This window comes from Eutrigla gurnardus (genome assembly GCF_963514095.1).
Source record: "Eutrigla gurnardus genome assembly, chromosome: 12".
NCBI lineage: Eukaryota > Metazoa > Chordata > Actinopteri > Perciformes > Triglidae > Eutrigla > Eutrigla gurnardus.
Window position 1 is genome coordinate 13,930,344 of NC_139926.1, and position 23,899 is coordinate 13,954,242.

The following is a 23,899-nucleotide window of genomic DNA, read 5'->3' on the forward strand; positions in this document are numbered from 1 at the left end:
GTATCGAGTGCGCTCATGCATAGTGATGTCAGAGCGGAGACATGTGCAGATCTCTTTGGGTCCAGCACAATCAGTTCCCGTAGCAGCTCCGGATCAGGCAGCATGGGGTCAAACCTTGGACTCGAAGCGACGGGATCTGGAAGGACTTACGGCAGAATAATTACAACCCGGCTAAATACCCAAACGCATGCCTGTTCTTCTGGCCCTCAGCGGCGGGCGGACGGTCAAGGCACCTTTTTTTAAATTTTTTTTTATATGTGGTCACTCTAAGAGAGAAGATATCGGTCTAATAAGGCTTGATTAGGGAGGCTCACTCTTTTCCTGCTTTGAGTGGAGCGAGGTATCCCCACTTTGATGTTAAAGTCTGACCCATGTAAGCAGAGCGGAGCATGTGTTCTGTCTTTTAACACACAATCACCGATTGGCAAGAAGATCAAAGTCTGGTTTAATGGAGACAGATGGGGATTGAGGGGGGGATGGAGAAAAGAAGAGGTATGTCGTGTGTTGTTCAGCGTGCTTATGTGGTTTCATCAAAATCACAGAGGTGGGTGGTGCAAAAACGTTGACATCATGGCTTGAGGTTTAATTTTCACCTCTGGTGTTCACTCCCCATTAACTTATTTTACAATACATTTAAAGTAGAGGTCCTTTTCTAGCTAACCTATAGCATTCCAATAGCATACGCTATGACTTGATGGGTTATCCCATTGAGGAGTTCATGCTTTTTTTTTAAAAGCAAGGCTTTCTTTATTATAGGGTATGTTATGTGTAAGGTATGTTGTGTTACGGCTAAAATGTGTCCTTTTTGCTATTTTAATCACCATAATAACATTTGTTTATCAGCACTCACATGTAGCAACAACGCATAAGCAATTAGTGTCCAAGCCTCAGGGGGCTGTAGTTGCTAAAACAAGCAAAACAAGCATCATTTTGTCTTCCAAGGTCCAAATTAAATAAAGGTGTGATTCTTAAAGCGAGTGGAGCACTGGACAATCCAAAGAGAGTTCCACCTAATGTGTTGTTGTAGAGTGAAAGTGAGGCAATTATTTCGTATGAAGTAAGATGTAAAACAGAATCACACTGTTTCCAGCAAAGATAAAGTGTATTGCACAATGTGATGTTAAACTTTATGTATGGAGAGGTACTAAAAGAATATATACTTTGTCTCTGCTATGCACTGTGTGCATTAAAAATGCATAGTTTACTGTAGTGGAGCCTTCTGTGGTGTGAACTCAACTGTGTGTGAGGGTACTAGGGTTCAAGGAATATTGGTTTTAATTACATGGAGTATACAATTAGCAACATCCCCCTCATATTACCCATTAATCATACATTTTATTAATATGTTTTAATATAAATATTTATAACTCTCCTTTATTCCTGCCACATCGCTTTTAATGTAAATGTAATGAAACATGTGTTGCACATGTCCCTGTAACTGGCCTGTAATTAAAGCTTAATTGTGTAAAATCAAAGTGTCATGTCAGCAAATAGTGATTAAAATTGTTGCCATAGATTCTAATAAAAATACTTCATATCAGAAGCAGATGCTTGCTTGTTTGTATCTGACTTCAAATAAATGAGCCAATATCCACTCATGCACTGCAGCATTATAGGGATTCATGCTCCGCGTCTCCTATGTAGTATGAAAAATGCATTGTGGAGTCCAGTGTGGAGTCAGGTATAGTCAGTCTCAGGCCGTCCTGACAGCTTTACAGCGTGGAGGGCTGCCGGGACCCTAGAGACCGGCCTGCCTTCACGTGCTGTGTGCTTTGGTCTCCATCTACGCTGCCCACACTTGACATGAATCACAATGCATTTCCCTCCCGTCGGCACTCCTGCTCAAGTTATCAGGGCCCGAGGAGAGGAGAGGAAGCGCGTTTTACTGTTGCAATCATTAGACTTAGTTCAGAATTAGAGCGCCGGCCTGTGGGAAATGGAAAGAAAGAAGAGAATAAAAAGATGGAGGAAGGAAAAAAGGGGGATGTGAACGAAACGAAAGCGGGAGCAGACCGGCTCCCAATGTCACCAGCTTTCCCTCCGTGATAGAGGTGAGCTGGAAAGAAGGGACCTCAAGCTGGGAGCGTTAAATGCTTTCTCATTCCCAGCTGTGCAGTATATGGCACACAGTTAAACTAGCCTGCTGCTATGAAAATGTAGCTATATGGGAGCTCCGCATGCACCTGGATTTTTTTTCTCCATGTGGTTGAGCACTTATGTCTTTGTCATTTAAATAGAGCGTGAAAGAGTTACGCAGAAAAAAAGTGAAGTTATTAGTGAGGTGAGAGTGTGGGAAAAAAGGTGGGGACAGGAAGAAAGCATTTCTTTCTCTTAATCTACTTACTATTTTTACACTCTTTGATGCAGGACGACTTTTCGTCACCCGTTTTCTGCATTGATAAGCATTTCCTTTGATGACCAAAGCAAAGCGGCAACCTGAGCTTGGTCTGAGCCCACGCATTATCATTTACATCCCTATTTAATTCAGTGAGGCAATGGCTTATTGCTTGTACTTCCAAGAATTCAGCGAGAAAAATGTAATTAATTTCACTAAAAACGAGTTAATGTTGAGCATCCGAAAAAGGGTTTTCTGATGGACAATGCATTTGTCCTTTTGCAATGTAGCTTCAGCATCAGTTTGACTTTGCTCGCCTGAAATAACCTGCATGGTGCTGGCGTGTGCTCAGGCATTTCCCCTCTTGCCCTTTCTCACCTGCTCCCACCACTTTGTCGATGGCGATGCATGAGGCGTCCAGCTCCTTGGCGAACTCGTGCACGGCCTGGCTCGGGTCCTCGTAGGTGTGGGGGTCCACGTAGGTCCTGATCCCCGGCAGACGCACTGCAGCAGGAGAAAGCCGGTTATGTCGGTTAATGACCGTTTAAAAACCTCTGTGCACACTTAAGTGTGCACCCTTAAGTGTGTACGGACATATCACTTGGCTAGTGCTCAACTTCACAATGATAGAGCACTCCAAACATATTGAGGATGATGAGGCGAACGTTGGTGATGAATCCCTAAGCCACAAGCCACAAAATAACTAGAATCACTCAACATGCTTTAAGACTTTTAAAAAAATGTGAACCTATCCTTTAAGTAATAAAGTTGTACTTTATTAGTCCCTGAGGGGGAAATTTATGCTCCACATCTGACCCATCCACACTATTCATGAAGCAGTGGACAGATGCACTTCTGTGCCTGGGGGAGTGTGTGTGGGCCGATACCTAGGACAAGGTTAAAGGTAGGAATCTTCCAAATAAATAACACATCATACACAAATAAAAGGAGAACAAGCGACAAAGAGGGAGCAAGAGTTCCCCGTTGTGTTGGTCCACATCCGAGGTTGTTATTTTGGTAATTTTACATGTTGGTCCCGTTTCACACGGACAATTCCAACTTTAGAAAAAAAGCCACGTGAGTGAGACCTTTTTCTCAGCGCTCAAAAATGTATCAATGGAAAGGACTTTTCTCTGGAGTGAACCCCTATAATTAGAGATAGTTTAAACCTCCAGTCTCGGTACTTGCTGCAGCTGGCTACAGGAACAGTCTGATCTTGTTCCCCGATCCAAGTGAAGCCTCCAGGATTGGGTCGCAAATGGAGCGAGAAACCGTCTTCTCAACATGGTCTCAGTCCGATTACTGTCTTCTCATATGACCAAACGAACCAAAGTCAAGGGGAAACCACTTCAAGCTTGGACATGGCTCCTCGAAAACAACCACCGGCAGTAAAGACGCAGCGAGAAAAACATCTCCCCCTATTGTAACAATCAAACTATCGTTCATTTAAGTAGCTGGATGGATTTACTGGGTAACCAGTGCAGTGCAGGGAGGATATATTGAAATAGGCCTCACAAAAAAAACAGAGTGCAGTACTTACTGTGGCCGTTGCCAAAGTGCAGTCTTTTCTCATCAGGATGTTTGGATTTGCTGTGGCAACAAAACCTGCCAATCCAAACAGAGAAAGGTCATAAGTAGTGCCACATCTCCCAATAAGACTTCAGCCATTGGCAAAGGCTGAAGGCTAGCGGGAGCAGTGTGTGTGTGTGTGTGTGTGTGTGTGTGTGTAATCCCAGCTCTTATAAACCAAGAGAGGATCAGTAAGTCTTATAATGAGCCATGGATTTATACTCTCTCTGAACAGTACCGACTGCCAATTTCAGCCACACACACACACACACACACACACACACACACACACATACACACACACACACACACACATACACCTATGTACATCTGTTGCAGTATATGTTACAAGAATGACAGAGAAGAAATAGAGGAAATCTTACGTATTTGGTGAAACATTAAAATATATATGACGTGGCCCATTTTGGAGCAAACACATACAATCCAGGCAGCATTGAAGGGAGAGAGCAAATGATTGCAGCGATTGGAGGAGTAAAAACGCTCGTTGAGAATCAAAGCCAAGTGGCCTGGCGGACAGACCTGCCAATCAGGACGTAGAGCAGCACGGTGAGCAGGATGATGGCCACGGCGGAGGAAATGGCGATCAGAACCACCTGGCTGTTCTCGCTGGAGATGGAGAAGGCTGCTAAAGGACAAAGAGCAACAGATAATAACATCATCAATAACAATAAAGTACACATATCATCTTTTAAAGACTTTACTTTACGTTACCTTCTGAAAATCAGACGGAAAAAAACAAATAGCATACATGCTTATGTGGTTTCCAATAAGAATGGCACCATAATCTCACTATCCATTATCAGTTCAGGAGTTGACAGTATTTAACCATAGCAGCAGTGAGACGAGGACCATAATACCTCCATTCTGAGCTGAACTTACAGTCGGGACTGGTCTCAAACTGGAAACTCGGGCTGCTGGCTCCGTATCCGGCAGCTGTGCGAGCTCTGATCTGCAGCAGGTAGGCGGTGTTGGCCTTCAGACCGTTCAGAGTCACATTACAACCCCGAGCACGGAGGATGGTGTAGCTGGTCTCCTGCTCCTCCTGTGACACAAGGTGGACGAAGCAGAGAGAGGAGGTACATATTGGTGAGTTATTTATTTACTTAAGAAAAAGATACAATTTGGAATGATTCATTATACATAAAGATAATAGAATATGTGCAGCACAACATAGAATGGATTATATACACACATGGCCACACCCACAATAAGATCCCAGGCAGTTTGGAAGCTTTCTTCCGAATATGATGATATACTGTCCTTTCCCGTTTTATGACTTCTCTCCTACTGATCTCCACTGATAAAGCAACAGGAGGATTTACACATCAGGGCTGCATTCAGCACATTGTTTCCAGATGTGGAAGGAAGAAAAACGCTGGAGAAAAGTCGAGAGGACAGGAGTGGTAGATGATGAAGTGAAAAGATAGAAAGTAGACCCCCACCTTTTTATGTTGCTGTAGACATTAATATTTCCACCGTCACGATAAGATGAGCACCCATTCTAATAGTCATGTTTTATGTTCATGTCTATATTTGTGTCTAGAATGCTGCTTAATTGAGAGGTGTTACCTACATAGACATACCACCATCAACAAATATGTAAATTTGATCAATTAGAACAAAACAATCCACCATACATCAAAATAATTAGTTAAAAGATTTACATAATATAATGTTTGTGTGTATTTGGTGAGTTGGTCTGAAACACAGAATTAAAGGCATTTGTATTATCATTCATGTATTTAAGTAATGATCCATGAATGTGAATGTAGAACAAAATAGCAACTTGACGTCACTAACAGGACAGGACAGCGTCACATAATTCAGCAACTACTTTTTTGTGTCTCTCCTTGTGCTTCAGAGTGCGTTTACCCATGGTGAGAATTGCTGTGCAAATCTGTGCTGCAGAAAGACTCGCAATCACACGATTATAGAAACAAACCGATGCTATGAAACAAACTGCTAAATAGGGGGAAAATAGGACCGGGCCGATACTAAATCTTAATGACAACCTATTAGTGATGACTTCAACAATCCTGAAAATGAGCTACACGGTTTGCAACAAAGCCAAGCTCATAAAAACCATCCAAGGCCGAAACCGTGTTCAGGCGCAGTCAAACCCACGCTTTTATAGGTCCAGTTATAAAGCGGCACTCATTGGTCCGCGCTGCGACATAAACACGAGTGGACGTTCGCACACGCACGCGCGGGCGGCGTCCAAGAGAAACTTCAGCTCCATTAATGGAGTGGATCAGAGTTTTATGGTGCACAAAGCTTTTTAAACTGCCCGATGTGTGAGGAGGTAACCGATACACCAGACCTGCACTGGGACAACTCTTCATCACGGCTATAAATCTAGTTGCAGCTTGTCACCGCTCCGCGTTCTGGACAGCATGTGATCCCCCCCGAAAATCACACACAGGTGTGGCACCTATACACGTATGTGTGTGTGTGTGTGTGTGTGTGTGAGAGAGAGAGAGAGAGAGAGAGAGAGAGAGAGAGAGAGAGATCCAAAGAGACAGAGAGGTCTGACACCTCTCTTTTTTGCAGCCTGACCAGTTGTGTGATTGTGAACCATCCATTCATGTGCGTGTTTGTGTGTGTGTGTGTGTGTGTGTGTGTGTGCCTCCAGAACACTGCGAGAATTTAATACGGCCTCTGTGCTGCGTTTTACTTTGACAATCCAAACAAAGCTGTAGCAAATTACAGCTTGTATAACACACACGTACACATATAGCGATGCAAACTCACAAAGACCCAGAAAAACAGGAGATGCACAGCAGAAGTCATGTAAATACAGCGTTTGAGCCTGCATTCCTTCCATCTAAGACTAAATAAACAGCCCCAAATTAAAGTGGATCTGAAGCACGCTCGCTGCTCTTTAGATTTCAGTGATAAAACATGCAAAAACAATCAGCAAAGTGTATTCCCACAAATTCTATTTTCACAAAGTGCACTCGGAGACGCCTTATCGCCTGTCGGTTAAATCGACACGGAAGATCGTATAGTAAGCCTGGGATTTTTCCAACGATGGAACATCTCTCTTCTTCTGGGAAGTTTGCTCGTTGGGGATCCCCAAGAATATCACCAAACATTCCCGAAAAAAAAGAAGATTTTGCAGCCCTTGCACTTTGGAAACTTGGGCCTCTGATTTCACGACTGGCTGAAAGATAATTTCAGGCAAAGAGGAGAAAGGTTGCTTCAATTCAAAACCCTTCATCTTCACTTGTCTTTGGTTTAAACACCAAGTAGCCTTAAAGGTTGGGTAGGTGATTCTATTCAGAAACACTTTCTGTTATATTACTTGAAATCCTTATAACATACCGATAGCCATCAATACATGAAATGCTCTGACATAAAACAATTTTAAAGATGTATGCTTTTGGAGCCTCCAATTTGGCCATCATTTTAGTGCTACAGTAAATGGAATGATTGGATGCACATGGATGATCTTTAAGTCCATGTTTTTCGTCAGTTGGCAGGAAATGTGCAGGGAACCGGAGCACCACTTAAAGTGGCAGTCTGTAACATTTTCACCTATTTAGTTGTCTTTTAAGTTCCTATCTATCAAAGAGTGAGTTAAAACAATGGTGATTGATGATTTGACCCACTAATAAAAGTGCTTGTACTTTCTGCTTTGCCCAGAAATAAGATCTCCGTGTCGGTGGCGACATTCCCGGGAAGAATTGCCAGTCAGCCGCGGTTGGTCTGCCCATGTGGACCTTCTCATGGAAGCGTATGCTGCGTTTCATTGTAATCAGAAATCGGTAACTTCCAACTGCTGAGTTAGGCTCCATCTAGTCTAAAGTGTTTGACCGGCCCAGCCAGGTACATTTCATTACTGCTGACTCACAAATGGAGGATCAACAGCCAGAGAAAGAAGACCATACAACTTCCAGTCCAAGAAATGCTCAGTGTGGAGCATTTAAAGGCATCACGCAGATGAGAGAAAGTCGACACTTGCAGGAGATGAGGTCCCAGAGGCTTGCCTGCAGTTCCGTCTACCGCCAAAGAGGCCGCTAGAAGCAACACATCTCAAATCTTACAGACAATGAGAATTCCAATGAGCACTCGGGATTTCCAGAGTAAATGGTGACGATTCATTTTTGTGCTCTGGCTCACACTGGAAAAAAGCCTCCAACTCTACAAATTAAATATCTCAACATTCAAATTGCCTCTGTCAGATTCAGTGTCCAGCTCACATGATAAAGTCGTGTTTCATTTTTTATTCCCCGCTAAGAAAACAGAACTGTGATGACTTTTCTTGTCGACCGTCGGTTCGACCAAAGAAATCTTTTGGTTCTATCATGCAATCCATCTACGACACGGAAGTATTTTTTGCTTCGAATGTGGTTGAAATGCTCACTTTTCAACATGAAGAGAAGTTGGAGACATTGTTAAATTGCTATTGGATTACATGATAATATACACTGTGTAGGTCTGTTTTAAACTTGTGTAAATAAAGACAGAGGAAACCACAAACACAGAAGAAGCGGAGAGGCTGGCCAACGCTGAAAATCTGAACATCTTCTTCTAAAAGCTTTCTTTTAATCTGTCTCGGCCTGGTTTTTGTGTTCCGTTTCACCATCCTGTTTATGTGTGCATGCAATTATATCTGCGTGTGTCTGAGTATGTGTCTCTAAAAGCCTCTTTCTTTCTCACAAGTGAGTCATGGTGTGGTCTCGGTGTGGGGAATTTGCGCTCCGACCAATCTTGTCCTCCTACGGCCTTGATCCTTGGCATGCTAGGGGCCCACAGCGTCCCTCTGCCTGCCACTTGGAGAGGCCTCTAACCTGGGTCGTTACGGGGGGTTCTCCCCCTGGTTGTCCCAGTTCGCTCTTCTGCGTGGAAGAACCTTTTGTCTGGGACTTAAGATCCCTCGGTGTACATGTCTGCTGTGGAGAATCCTCTGGGAACTTGTGTGTTTGTGCGTCGGCCCCCGAGTGTCTCCAGTAATTCCTGAGGGACGATGTGATTAACGGGGATCAGCGCAAAAGGCCGAGAGGATTTTTCAGTACAAAACCCTGTCACACAGACAGTTTCTTCGGCTCTAGCCTTTCAATCTTTTTTCGCGTCTCCTTTTTAATGAATATGCCTTTGTAAGCACGATTGAAAACAAACGACAAAGCCGAGACGTAGACCTGCAGTGAGCTCTGACCCAGTATCAGTCATTAACTTTTCCTCTCGCTGCTTTCCGTTTTAGCATCTTAGGTAAGGATGGCTGAGCAGGGAACAGAGTTTAGAGAGGAAAAGGCTTCTGTCTGCCTACTAATCAAGAGATTAGGGGCCACTGTTGGCATTCAAGCAAACTGGGATCTGGGGAACACACACCCACACACACACACACGATGAATCTGCCAAAGTGATTAAACTTGCATCCACGGTTAATTTCACCATCAAATGTCAGCCATAGCACAGCGTTGGTGCTGAAAGCTAGTGTAATTTGTTCTGCACTAATTTCCCTCACTGAGGAATGAGCGACCCCACAAACGCATTTACTGTCTGCCGTAAAACTTCTCTCCATTAAGGAGAGGGAGGGGAGGATGAAAAGTGGAGGGGGAGATGAAAAATGAGATGGGAGGTAAGCATAAAGGGGAGGAGGAGTATGAAGTAAGAAGAAGAAGAAGAAGAAGAAGGGGTGAGAAACTGAGAAGAACTTAGAGGGAGAGGAGGATGTGGTTCAAATAAAAACAACCAGAACATTTTAGGCTTGTTGTAATACCAGTACAGGGCAGAACCTATAATTCACTATGTATGAGGGACACAGGATTTCAAATTTAAAAACCGATTTACAGTATCTTTCATTTCGATTTTTTTACCTGTTAAAAAAGTGTAGTCAGTTACTTCATCCAAGTACCATAATATATTAAAGTAACCTAATTTGATTAATTCCTGTGACTTTTGGATTACCTCATTGGATTATATGCAAAGGAAGATAAAAAACAGAAAAGAGAAAAATGCTGACATTTCACCAATATTTTGTAGAAATGCCGTCATCATTCAAAGACGCAAATCATTTACATATTGGTGTTCCGGGATTATAATTTGGATCAACTGGAAAGTGTGCAAACGCTGCTGCTTCGTGATAACCTGCCATACCCTGGGATGATGTTCCTCTGACATATTCTACAGATAGACATTGTAGTGAAAAGGTCTGGAGTTGCCTATATAATGTCAATATGACTATCAGATCATTTCAAAGTCCATCTGTGCTGAGAACACGCCAAATGTCTTGATGATGGTAGTGGATCAATCATTATTTTAATCCCAAATTTTACTAAATGTACATGCAATGTGATTATGTTTATTTGTTCTGTCTAAAGGCAACATCCAGCCACAGCTATCACAGAGATATTAAATGATGATGCTGCCTTGCTCAAAGGCAAATGGGGGCAATGCTTAACCGTGATATATTCTGCACCAACCTTTTCGTAGTATTTGATCTCATAGTCGAGGATGATGCCGTTGGGTCTCTCTGGCTGCTGCCAGGACAGGGAGACGCTGTTCCGAGACGTCTTCTCCTTCTTGATCACCGTTACCGGGGAGGGAGCTGGGCGAGAGACACAGACGGACACAAGAGAGAGAGAGAGAGAGAGAGAGTGAGTTTCTTCACAACGAGGTTCAGTGGAAGTTCAGTCCCTCGGTGTTGCATCCTGGCAATTGTCTATGGTTCCTGTTAGCCTAATTCAGTTTGCTGCCCGGTGGGGCCGCATTAAAGGCTCTGGCCCCGGGGTTGTGGGTGGAACAATGTACACTAATGCAAACGCTGGCTCAAAGACACATAACACAGACATTAGTGACATGCATTTCACCTCCAGAGAGTAGATGAGTGCTTCGCTTAGATGATTCAGCTTTTACTCACCACGTCAAACTGTACGCATTTTAATATTTAAATTAAGAATTGCAGTGAATCAATACATTAGAGTTTTATACTGCTTTAATAGCAGTAGTGACAGCATAAACCGGTAATCGTATTGCAGCCTTCTCCTTCCATTTATGCTGATGAACCTGAAGTAGAACCTTTTCTTCTCATATGAACAATTTATTTTACAGTTAATGACTTGTGTTATAACTCAAGTAAGTACCAAACAAAAGAGGGAGAGCTTTGGTTTCTGGGAGGAATCACTTGGTGTTTTCATTCAAATGAAGGAAAACAAGACTGTGCTTGGTTACAACGTTAAATCTCTTTGGAGCTGGTGAAAATATCAGACTCCCATTCAATAACGTATTACGTTTCAAATTAGTTTCTCCTTATACTACAGATACAATGCAGGGCAATGGCGTGTCCGTTCACTGCAGTGTCTATTGTTGCACTGCATTTCTCAGAAACGTGTTTTAATTTGAAAATAAACTGTCTAATCTACTGTCCCCCTTCCCCTTTTTGGCGTGGCGCTCTCTCCCTCGCCAATCTTCCTCGCCGATCCTTCCCCCTTGCGCTGCCTCGCTTCGGGGGGAGTTCACATGGGTCCCGAGTAATTCGGCACATCCCTCCCTCCATCAAGCGCCGCAACCCTCCCTCCATTCTCCCCTCGCTCTCTTTCTCTCTCCCACTCCCTCTCCGCTCCCTTTCTCATTTCCCTTTTTTACTGCTCTCTAATTGCCAGGCAGCTCCGGGGCCAGCCCGGCATCTGAGGCATCGACTTTTAATTTTATTAGACCACAGGAAAAAACATGTTTGTCTTTAAAATGTTCGAGCCTTTCTTGATTGTGATTATATAGCCGAGTGTGTCTGTATGTGTGTGTGTGTTTTCCCGTGTATGTAGTATTTCTGCGGGAAGTTATTTTTTCTCCTGTAATGAATCCAGATGGGGAGAATCTGTTTCTATACCCCCTGCTCCCTCTCTCCTCCTCTCCCTCTGGTTCTGATAGCGGGGTGAGGCTGTGCTTTTTATTGGCTCTGTGGTTTATGGTGGTAATGATTTAGTGTGTCTGGGCCGCTCGGAGGCAGCTTCAAGTTCCTCTCCTCCTCCTTTTTTCCTTCCTTCCCCTCCCCCCCTCTCTCTGCATGTCTATTGCCAAGCACTTAATTTGCTGTCACTCTCTGTTTCTGTCTGTGGTACAACTGTAAAACTGATACAGCATTCCGGGCCCATAATGGCCTTAAAAACTGGCCTTCAGCGACATTCACCTGCGATGCGACGGACGTGACACAGCTGTCGGAGCACATCTATTCAGTCCTGCACAACACCGGTGGACTATTTGAAGCACTTTTATTGGCGGTAACACTATCGAATCCAATGAAAAGAGATGCTGTCCAATGGCTCAAAATGTGTCTCTAAAATGTGATACGAACGGACCGAATCACAGAATCACCTTTTCTACTGCTCTTGTCTTTTGCAGTGATTGGATGTTGTATTGTTTATATAGATTTATAAATCAACAATACCGAGGTACAAGGCGCGTCACCAGATCAACGCTTTTGTTTGCAATTTTTCTCTTTCTTCTTCCCCATCTTCTAATCACACTGTTTTCTCTATCTGTTCTTTTTGGACTGCACAACTATTGACCTTTACAACCTTTTAAACCTTACAGGAATACATCATTGATACGTGAACAACGGCAATTTAAGCGGCATTTCAATTTGGTCATCGACGGCCACATCGTCACATCAACAAGCGGGTGAAAGACGGGCGAATCTTCTCGTTAGACCCACTGTGCCGAGTTCAGCTGCAGTTCACACTGTTGATATTGCTCTACTCTAAATGTGGCTCCTCCGTCGTTGGCATAGTTATGACAATGAGTGGAAGGCAAAGGGGGTGGAAGGAGGAGAAGAGCTATCTGACAGCACCTTGACAGCACGGCCAGGACACATAGCTCCTTCCCAGGGATACACTTAATCCAGCTTTTAACAACTTTGGCATCTGTATGTGTGTGTGTGTGTGTGTGTGTGTGTGTGTGTGTGTTTATGTGAGCGAAAGTGTAGTATAGACGGGCGAGTCTAGTGCACTGACATACCTAATCCTTGTAAACTCTCCGGGCTGATGGAGAGTGTGCAGCTGCAGGGTGAGATACTTGAGAGAGAGGGAGAGTGGGTGTGTGGTAAAGGGAAGCTGGGTACGGTGTGTTTTTGTGCTTCTGTGTGTGTGTGTGTGTGTGTGTGTGTGTGTGTGTTTGCTTGATCTACGATATGTAAAGATGGAGATTCATCCGTTCCGATGATTGCTCAAACATTAAAGGCGGCTTTCAATATTCAGATCACACACAGCCCTCTTAGCGTTGATACGTCCTCTTCAAATCCAATATATACGCGGCTCGCCGAGAGATCTAACCGCGCGGATTATAACGGTTGCTAATAAAAGACTCTAAAGCTTTGCTTAAGCATTTTCTCCTTTTCATTCGGATGATCTTACTTCACAATATGTCACTTTTAATCCCCATTGCCCTCTCCCCTCATCATAACAACATGTGACTCCAGTCCTTACTTATCTCCAGGCTAGACAAATGTGCACGTACTGTATGTGAACACAAAATCTATATTTATCTCTCATCCCTGCCGGGGATGTCTGGACAGTGTCACTTTTGTGTCAACACACCTTGACTGTGTGTCAACGTGTCACATTTGCATATTTATCACACCGACAGGTTCCCCCTCAAAGACTTTACCTATGTGTGATTTAGTGCATCTATCCTTTCAGTGTGTAGGACACTCAAACCTTAAAGCTGTATATCTCATTATAACACTAATCTAAGAAGATAAATCTTCTTAATAATGCCATGTGACCTGTCCAGAGTGACTGCACCTACCTGAAAAGCATGTGCTACTGAAATACAGCAGGTAGAAGGAGGTGCACATTCAAATTCTAAACAAACAAAGGACTCCAAGCTTCATAGCTTTTTGCCATCTGCCCATCATCAACGGCGTGATGGAGCGTCTGACCTCGTTGTACGACAACTTATGAGAGAATACTCCCATCTGTTCAGTCTGCTCTAAAAACACCTTCCGAGTTCTAAATCACCTCCCAGGTTTTGGAAGAAGAGAACAACAAAAAAATTGCTTCGAGAAATGGGGAAACATACAGGAGAGGAGAATAGAGATCCTGTTTCCAGATGATAGAGAGATCATGATTGAGGGGAAGAAAAAAAAACAAACAAACTGAACTGCAAGCACATAAAACATTAACAGACACAAATGCGAAGCTGTGTGAGACGACAGTGAAGGGAGCGGGGTGAAGAGGACGGGAATTAACTAACGCACTGCTGCAGCCAGACATTTGCACATTCCTGTGCGAGAGTCAGGGATGTCTGAGGTTTGGCGCTTTTTCCGCTGCAGCTCGATTTATTTTGTTCTTGGAATTTCACAATACTGCTCCACTTTGCCTTCTTACTCATCGAAAGACTTGCATAGAGAGATAGCGGTCTAAAAGACTGATGGAAGCTTTAGGTGCCCATCCTTACATGAAGAGTGTCTGTTAAAAGACTTTTTTTTTGTGAAGGAGGAAGACATTGGATCCCTGTCGTTAAACAAGAGAATAGCGGCCTGGGATCGTCTTGTAAATGTCTGGGCCTGATGGTTGGAGTGCATGTGTTTGGAGCGCATACTGTGTTATATGATAAGGATATTTAGAGGGAGAAGGGAAAAGGGGTCACAGTGCCTAGAGAGGTGCTCACATTTTATCTGTTTGTTGGGTGCATCACAATTTCACCTCATAACATTGAATAAATAGGAAGGTTTATATTTGCTTATTATAGGTTTTTTTCATGTTAATGTGCATTTTTGGACATATTTATTTGGAAGAAATAAAGTTTGGGATCAAGTCATTTCGGGGACCCCTGCAGTAACTCTGCTAAGGTAAGATCTGTTAAGGATCTCTGCTTTAAAGTATGTCAGATATTTTCTGAGTGCATGCCTTCCTCCATTTATCGTGACGTCTCACCAGCTTGGTTGGTGGTGATGGTGACGGCGGCGTACTGCCTCATCTTGGGCGCCAGCGACGACACGCCGTTCAGCGCTTCGATCTCGAAGGTGTAGTTGGTGTGGGCGAGCAGGTCGCCCACCGTCACCGTGGTGTTGTGGAGGCCCGCGGACCTCGGCAGGAAGTGGACGCTGCTCCGGCACGGCTCGCAACGCAGGTTGCCGCCGCTGCTGCTGCCGTTGGCGGCCTCGCCGCGGCAGCGCTTGCAGAGGACGTTGAAGGTGACGTCCCTGCGTCCGCCGGCGTCCTCTGGCCAGCTCCAGTCCAGGATGACGGAGGTCTCGTTAATGGAGGAGATCACGTTTCGCGGAGCTGTTGGGGGTCCTGGTAGAGAAGGGGGTTGGAGGACATGGAGTGGGATGGAGGTGAGAGAAAGGCGGGTGAGGTCATTGGATGAAAAAAATGAGAGGATCATATGGATTGGGCAAAAAAGAGAGAAAAAGAAAAGATGATTAGCAGAAAGGTGATGGAAGAAAGGGAAGAGAGCAAATACAGGAGAGGTTGAGAATAACTTCAAGCAGCTGACTGACATTAGATGGAATTAGATTTAGCAGCGGAGTCATCCGCCAAGAATAATACACGCAGCGTCTCAGATGAACCCCAAGACTTCAATGAAGACTATTGTAAACGGTAAACTAATGGGATTATTCAGGGCAGGTTTTCTCTACAACACGGCGATGGCTTTATTGTTTGGGGTTTGTGTTCATTAAAGGCTCGCTGTTTTCTCCAGGAAGTGAGTTTTCCTGGAAAAAATTAGCCTTTTAACAGGGTCTTTAAAGTGCAAATGCATTTTACCTCTGTGGAGCTTTTCACTCAATAAAATATGTCATGAATGTTGCACAATATACACACAACCAATGCACTAGTAGATTAATAACGGCAATATCAGGGTTGAGTAAGTATTGTGTATGTATTATCTCTTTTCCTCTCTCTTTGGATCGTCAAAAGAAGAAAAGCCTCTTCAACAAAAAAAGACTGTCAAACTCAACTGACTTATAAAAGTGAAAATCACAAACAGATCTCTCTGAATATTTCCAGATTTGTATATCAAAGCGATGGCTGTAATTACATGGAGAACAAAACAAAACTGCCAAATGACTGCAGCAGGAAAAGAAGGAGGGGAATGGGCTTGGTGGATGGTGTCTTGAGATAAAATGATTTGTTTGGTTTGTTTGACTTGATGTAAGTTTGCTTCACTCCCAAAGTATGCAGAGCTCCTGTCTCATAATCTACATTACACTATTTAATTGTGTTCGTGCCAAGAGAGAAATCACAAGGCTACACCAAATGCTTTGAAATCAGAAAAAAAAAAAAAAAAATCCATCATCTGCAAGTCTAACAAATCTAAATTGAAGAGTTTTTATTTGATGTTGTAAAAAATTGACCATGATGTTTAAGAGCAGTCATTTTTCATAAGCAGCTTCTAACAGAGCTCAATAGTGACTCTCTGGAAGTGAATTTCCCATTCAGAAAATCCATATTTTTATATATAAAGTAATAAAACCAAGCCAACCTAATAAGATATGAATTGTGAATTTTGAGAACAAAGGAAAAAGAAAAAGGTATACAACTGTGTACATAACTATTTAATTAGTAAAGGAACTATACTCATCCCGTAAACTGCTGTGAAAGGAAACTTGAAAAACCTTTAAACTAACCATTGACGATCTAAAAATAGCAACCACTTGGCTTGTTTCTCACCAAACACGTTTGGCTGAACTATGTTTGTAACAGAAAATCTGAAATCCAGGAACAGGACATGAAGCGGACACTTTGGACACATAACTCAAAGCCGTTTCAGAGACGTTGCGGTTATTCTTTAGGGTCTCGGGTAGAAATCTTAATGACATTTCCTCAAACAATGTTGATATCATCAGGACTTGTGGCTTCTAGCATCCTGGTGTTTCTACCCTGGTCATCAAAACCTTCCGTTATCAATATGAATGGGATTTTAACTTTGGTAAAAGTCCGAGAATTTGACATCCTGTTTTTATCACACTTTGGATTTGGCACATTTGAGTCAGTGTGCAAACAGGCAGCTCTGCGATCAGAGCACTGAAGGGGCCCTCAGCCACTCAAGTGATCATTTGTCAAGATCTGCTGACGAAACTATTTCTCCTTTCACTAACACAGTGAAACGCACCTCAGAGAAAACAGCTCATGAATGGATCACCAAAGGGATCCATTATTAAGAAAGTATATATCATGTGAGACTGCGTGGACCCTGACAGGTCTCTGGCTTCCTTACACACATAACTCCCCCCGACCACATCTAACTCCTGGACATGCAATCCACGCAAGAAATTACCTGCACATGGCGATCATATACGAATCCTGGATTTCAAAACAATACGCTGACATTGAGATTAACATGAGACATGAATTAGGGTGTATGAGAACTGAGGATGTCACCTTCTAACTCATGTATTGCCCTTTCTCTTTAATTTTTATATCACTAGAGATCACTACTTGTTGGGAAAAAAGAGATTTCGCTGTGTCTTTCAGCAAGTTACAGCGATGCTGATGGCCAACAAGCACTTTTTGTTGAGATAGGAATCAGTGGGACTGAATTATTTGGGGTAGATGCACTCCACTTTACATACTAAGCAGCTGTTACACAATTGTCCATGTTGAATACAGCAGGAAATACCACGCGGTTGAAAGTCATTTTGTTGTATTTTCGTGTTCTTATTTTTCTGCCAACATTTTCACATTTTTGAGAGTCAATTCGAACACGACCTTTATTCCACCGCTGACGATACAGTCACGATCATTATCTCCTAACAACGTATCTATTCATTTGCAGCCCTCCCTTCGCTCAGCCTGTCCCAGTGAGGTAGAAATTTGCCTAGCTGACAAGATGGCGTTGAGATAATCTCAACAGGGACCCGCCGTGACTGTCTTTCCAATTAGGATCCCATCTACGGCTGTGGGCACCCATTTGTATTTTTCTACTGTTCTCAACACGGTGCCAGATTATTATTATGTTTTTCTTCTAGTCCATTTAGTAACAGATGTATCCATAACCTGACATCAGGGAATGTGGTGATTTATCATTTTATGGGGCAATGCACTGGAAGGCTTGCATTAGGCGTCTTCATCTGCAATCCATTTGCATCCGAGGACGACAAAAGATAATCATGTAGGGAGAGGAGAAGGTAATAAAGAGTTCTTGGGCATTCAGTGGTTTTGGTGACCTTTTAAATAACTAAAGAATGTTTACCGGTTAATTGGGAAACAATCTTTAACTGCATTATGTAAATTAATCTATATAAATGAGAAAAATATGCTGAAAACACTGTTGAACTGTTTACACGAGAACGGGTACAAGCCTCTGGACTCAAGATGCTTTTTGTCAAATATCTTTTTTGTATTGAAGTGTGTGTATAACAATTAGAGTACAGACAAACATCCGTTTTTCTGCTAAAATGATTCAGTGCGGGAAGCATCAGAAAGCATTTTCCCAAGTCAATGACAGCCAAATGAATAGGTTTCAACATATCTCCAAGGCGAGGGTAAGACAGGTTCATCGCCCATGGTTTATGGGCACATGAGAAAAATCCTCCCACATCACATTGGAGGGATATCTGATAGAAGAATAGCACGAGTGCCTGTGCAAAGGGAGGATGCCTCTGACTCCTCATGTGATAATGAAATAGTGCCAAATGTTACTTACGAGTGCAGGCCATGGATGGAGGGTCTCCCTCGGCACGGAAGTAGTTCTTCTCACAGCCACAGTGCAGCGAGCCCTCGTGGTGAGAGAAACTGTGAGGTGGGCACTTTGCGCACTCCATATTTCCAAGTGTAGACTTGTAGAAGCCCACCCTGCACACTGGAGACAAAAGGACAGAGACGGATGCATGAGCGTCACGCCGAAACCAGCACATCGATAGCTATCAAACACACACACACACACACACACACAAACAAACTGCAAGAAGAGGACTGGATGTAAATCTGCTGTTAATGTAACAAGAACCCATTGACTGGGGGTAAAACAACAAGAAAAAGAGGGACGTCTTTGTCTCTATTCCCTGCGCTCTTCATCTCTCAGAAGGCACGACATGAATAATGCAAATTGTCCCCTCAGATAAAAAGCATTGTTCTCTTTAAATATCGGCGGTGTTAAATCTGCGCTCAGCAGCTCTTTTAACTCCTACTCAACACAAAACTGTTGCAATCTGTGCAAGTCGTGTGACACTCCACCTGAACAAAGTGTTACGCGCGTGCAAGTGTGTGTGTGTGTGTGTGTGTGTGTGTGTGTGTGTGTGTGTTTGTGTGTGTGTGGGAAGCAGATCAAACATAACTTTCCTTTGTGTGTGTTTTTTCTCCCCTTTCTTTATCAATTTAGAGAATCCTCCTCTCTCACGGGTTTCTGATCTTCTCTAGACTTGATGATGACATACAAAGCATTTGCTGCCCATAGACAGAGGGTTTACTCTGCAATACTGTACTTCCAAGCACTGCAGCTATTAAACTGCATTCTACACAGTAACTGCAAATTCAAATAACACAGGTCACAGTATTTCACAAATATGGGGGGAGTTCAATTCAGTATCTTCAAATGTGATTGAAAATGTCACATTTAATGTTTTTGCTACACCTACGTGTTTATAAATTGTTGTGATTCTGGAAAATATGGATTGTGCTCGTGGCCTCATGAGATGATTCGTGCTCTGTTACTGTAGGAACTGGCATTAGACGGACCAGTTTAACTATAATAGGTATTAGCACCGGTAAAATAATAAAATGCATCTTATGTTAATGCATAACATGATTATTATTCTGCTTTTACATGTTGCTGATGCTGAAATCTGCTCACTAACGCACACACCTCTGCAACATCTAACACACATTTCATGTAATCCTCACCTGTTAATTGTGGTGTTTAAATGAACTGTCAAATAAACAACAACAACAAAAAACCACCCACAACAAAAATAACTGAATGGTAATAAAAATATATATATTGCAACAAGGCTTGCCTCAAGGAAGCAATATGGATGAATGATATCATAATAAACAATTGGTCAATCACCTCATTGTGTTCTAAATGCAAACATGGAACTTTAATCCAAAATGATAGTGCACACATACACAGACTCTCTCTCTCTCTCTCTCTCTCTCTCTCTCTCTCTCTCTCTCTCTCTCTCTCTCTTTCATGCAAGCACACACACACACACACACACACACACACACACACACACACACACACACACATACTAGATTAAACCATTGCCAGCACCAATAGCAGCGAGCCAGTAGAATGTGTGGGGTCAGCAGAACAGGTCTGACAGATCCCAGCGGTGGACAACTACTTCTGCAAAAGCCAACATTGCCGATACCGCTGCCATATTCATCACTGACACTGGCACACCAAGGTCCCATGCTGCATTAAACACTCCTCTGCCTCCCCTTTATAGCGTGTGTGTGTGTGTGTGTGTGTGTGTGTGTGTGTGTGTGTGTGTGTGTGTGTGTGTGTGTGTCTGCATGCATGTGTTTGCGTGTAAGAGAGTAATAAAATGTGAAGTGGGTTTAAACAGCCCAATATAATCCCACTGATGGAATGACAACCACAACACTTGCTGACACACACACGAAACAGACCACCCCGATTGGAGGACACACCAGGAAATTGGACTTGACAGCCAGAGGCCCCAGCCAATCAGGTGAGAGGAGCAGCAGCAGCAGCAGCAGCAGCGAGATAACCGCTGGGTCGGCAGAAATGTACAAGGGACATAACACAGAAGTGTAGATAAACAGACGAAACAGTTAGGATGCATTAATCTCATAACGGTGGCAGATCTGAGATCTGATCCCTCTGTCCACAAACAACCTTTGACACAGCTCCCATGATCCTAACCGTTCACCGCTGGATAACACCAAACAAAGATCTCTTCAGCATATTCATTGGAGAGTCGAACCACCGGGCCCGAGTCCAACTCGACCCGTTTCCATTTATTTATCGTACGCACTAACTTCTGGCATCGACCCACCGCCGATTAGAAACTAATCCGTTACGGAGATATTCAGATTCACAAGGAACGTTTTTAAGTTTTCATATTCAGACGTCCCAAGTTTCTTTCTTTCTTGCACTGTTAAAATAACACAAATGGGATAGATCAAGACAGGTATTTTATCTCAAAAGTGCATCAGCAGGCTTTTTAGGTTTTGACTATCCTTATCTGTCCGTGGCTTCAACATTGAATTTCATCATCTTTTTTAAAACGTTCCAATTTCTCACAGGAATAAGGCAAGCGAAAGTATCAGCAAGACCTGTTCTTCACATCCCGTTATGAAACACACAGGCATCATAGATTCAGCGAGAGATGCATATTCACTCTTATACTTCTACAGTTATACAACAAAACGCTACTTTCTAGCAGTGAAAAATGATCTTATATAACATTCATGCGATGATGTTTAGGGATCAAAATGTGTCTCTTGCCAGTGAATACCGTACATATCTTTTTCCAAAATAAGTTCCCATGGTGATCCCATGGTGTTCCACTGCTGGGCGTTACTTTGTACATTTTGAGATATAGTGCATATTTTTGATACTGGGAGGAATGACTAAAATTAAACTACACAGCACCTCATCAGTAAGGAATGTTACCGTGCTCACGAGGTTCTAGCACAGAACTACAAATACTCAAATCTTATCGCTATTTCCTGGATCTATATATATGCATATATATGTATATGGACCTGCAGGAGGAACTCAACATCTCACTAAACTTAAATGAATGACGCTGGCAAGTCAACACTCCACAAACGTCAGAAAAACAGCCCCATTTCCACTTGAAAGTTAAAAATATACGGGGACTTTTCAGTGCGTAACACAGCCGTGAAACTTATTAGGCACAGAGAGGATCCCATAAACTCCCAGTGTAAAAAAATCAATAACCAAAGCTACACTTTCAGTATGAGGTTTTCATATGACAGTATAGTGATATGTTGTATTTTCATGACCGCAAACCCTAAAAATATTTTTATAACAGTTGGAAAGGGATAATAAAGGGCCTGTTTCTTCCCTGCGTGTCTGCCAGGACAAAAAGCAGCTCTGACAGAGGCTGATGGTAAAATCAGATTCCGCTCGCAGGAGGTTAACTACTCATCGAGGAGAGGCGAGTTGTGTTTCACTGACATTCACCAGCACTGTGTGGAGGGGCATGAGTGGATAGCATGATGGAGTGTATGCTAGAATGTGTGTCTGCGTGTGTGTGTGTGTGTGTGTGTGTGTGTGTGTGTGTGTGTGTGTGTGAGCGCGCACCAGGAATGGAAACACAGCAGCATCACTTCAGATAACAAAATATTCTTGATTAATTGAAAGATGTGTGTGTGTGTGTGTGTGTGTGTGTGTGTGTGTGTGTGTGTGTGTGTGTGTGTGTGTGTGTGTGTGTGTGAAATCATAGAGAGACATCAGCATTTAACAAGAGCATCATTGCTCCAGACAAATAGAGAGAAGATTAAATATTTGCCAAAGAGAAAAATATGAGGGTTATCCCCCCCGATTCATCTTTTATTTACTTTCAAATCAATAACAGCAGCAGGAACAGCGTGTAAAGGCTGTATCACTGTGTTCCTCTAGTCTTTTTGTGATAAGCACACATCTCTTTCACACACACACACACACATACACACACACAAACATGCATTCCAGTCGGAATTCTTGCAAATACTCACGTATCCACCGGGGTACAACATGGTCGTGCTAGTTTCGACGTAATGACAGCTGAAACATTATCTCTTCATTCACTTTTAAACAGCGGTACACACTTACAACCACACAACCACACACACACACACACACACACACACACGTTCAGCTCCAGAGCCACATGATATGGTGGTTGTAAAATAACTGGGGCTGCAATTTGCTCAATCAATAGTCTAGGTCATGGGACACCCTCATCAATAATTAACGTGCCTGCTGGATGGTCCAGTGGACACACGCCGTCCCTCATTTTCACTACATGCTAGCTGACAATCTGACCTGACCTTGGTGAGACCGGATCTTGTTCCCACTACTTTTGAATGGGACCGATTTTAAAGAATTTCCAGACAACAATGAATTAATTACAAATGTAAATAAATAAATGATGTGATTCTACAGCAAAGATATCTATAATGGAATTTGTCTGCGATTGGAGGATGAAGCTCAGTAAAACAAACATCCACAGATAATGTTTGAAGAAATGAACAAGCCTGTAATAGAACATCTAGACAACAACCCTGTGACTGGAGATTACACCCAACATGTTACTTCTCACATGACTTGTGACCTCTTGACCTTGGCCTTGCTGCTTACGACTGAGTCGACTGGTGTCACTCAGAAAGTGGGAAAGTACCTTTTCCCGTCACGCCTATCTTTGTGTCAGCCGAAGCTGAAGCTCCGGTGTTGTTCTCCATCTCTCTCTCTCTCTCTCTCTCTCTCTCTCTCTCGCTCTCTCTCTCTTTAGCTGCAGCAGGAGAAAGAGGCTGACAATTGATTTCCTGTTTCCATACCACCTCCGCCTCTTTCTCCTTTCATTCCGACAAGATCCCAATGACTTTCGCTCCCTCTCTCCTCCCCTTCCATCTCCCTCCCGTCTCGGCCGACCCTTTCATCCTGCCCGCCCTCCTCAAGTTCTTTTTCTGTGGCTTTCCCCTTCTCTTCCCTTTCCGCTCCATCCTTCTTTCCCTAATTGAAATAGCTCTCTTTGAAATGGAAAAGTTATTGACTTTGACAGCTAAGGCATTTTGGCTGGTGGTCTTATCTGGAGCCACTCGTAATGTTACTGGAAACAAGGCGGGAGTAAACATCTTGCCCCCTCCGCCACGAGATCCCCCTTTGAGCCAACCGGTAACAAGCTACAGAAATCTGGAAAAGGTCTTTGATGAAACCATGGTGCATTTTGGTGGGAAACGTTCACCAGTTGATGATTGTGTTGGTGCATCTTGGTAAGACACAGGCTAGGCTCTATCAAAGATGTATGGAACGATGTATGTAGTGGATATCAGCAGCATCAATACATGGATTAGTGTTGTATATCCCGGACTTAACCCTGAGAAAGCAGCA

At 43.1% G+C, this 23,899-nt stretch overlaps 1 protein-coding gene across 6 annotated transcripts in view; it reads right to left on the minus strand.

Annotated features, from left to right (window-relative positions):
• epha3 (eph receptor A3) overlaps positions 1-23,899 on the minus strand; it is a 411,842-nt gene that overhangs the window by 348,489 nt on the left and 39,454 nt on the right. For 5 of the 6 annotated variants that reach the window (XM_084022184.1, XM_084022190.1, XM_084022187.1 and 2 more), the window contains exons 4-10: positions 18,515-18,670; positions 14,800-15,162; positions 10,351-10,475; positions 4,805-4,967; positions 4,445-4,550; positions 3,876-3,940; positions 2,714-2,839 (exon numbers count right to left, since the gene is read on the minus strand). In XM_084022184.1, coding sequence (XP_083878310.1) covers positions 2,714-2,839; positions 3,876-3,940; positions 4,445-4,550; positions 4,805-4,967; positions 10,351-10,475; positions 14,800-15,162; positions 18,515-18,670 — 1,104 coding nt within the window. The remainder of the gene's footprint in view (positions 1-2,713; positions 2,840-3,875; positions 3,941-4,444; positions 4,551-4,804; positions 4,968-10,350; positions 10,476-14,799; positions 15,163-18,514; positions 18,671-23,899) is intronic. The other variant, XM_084022191.1, reaches the window with a different exon arrangement.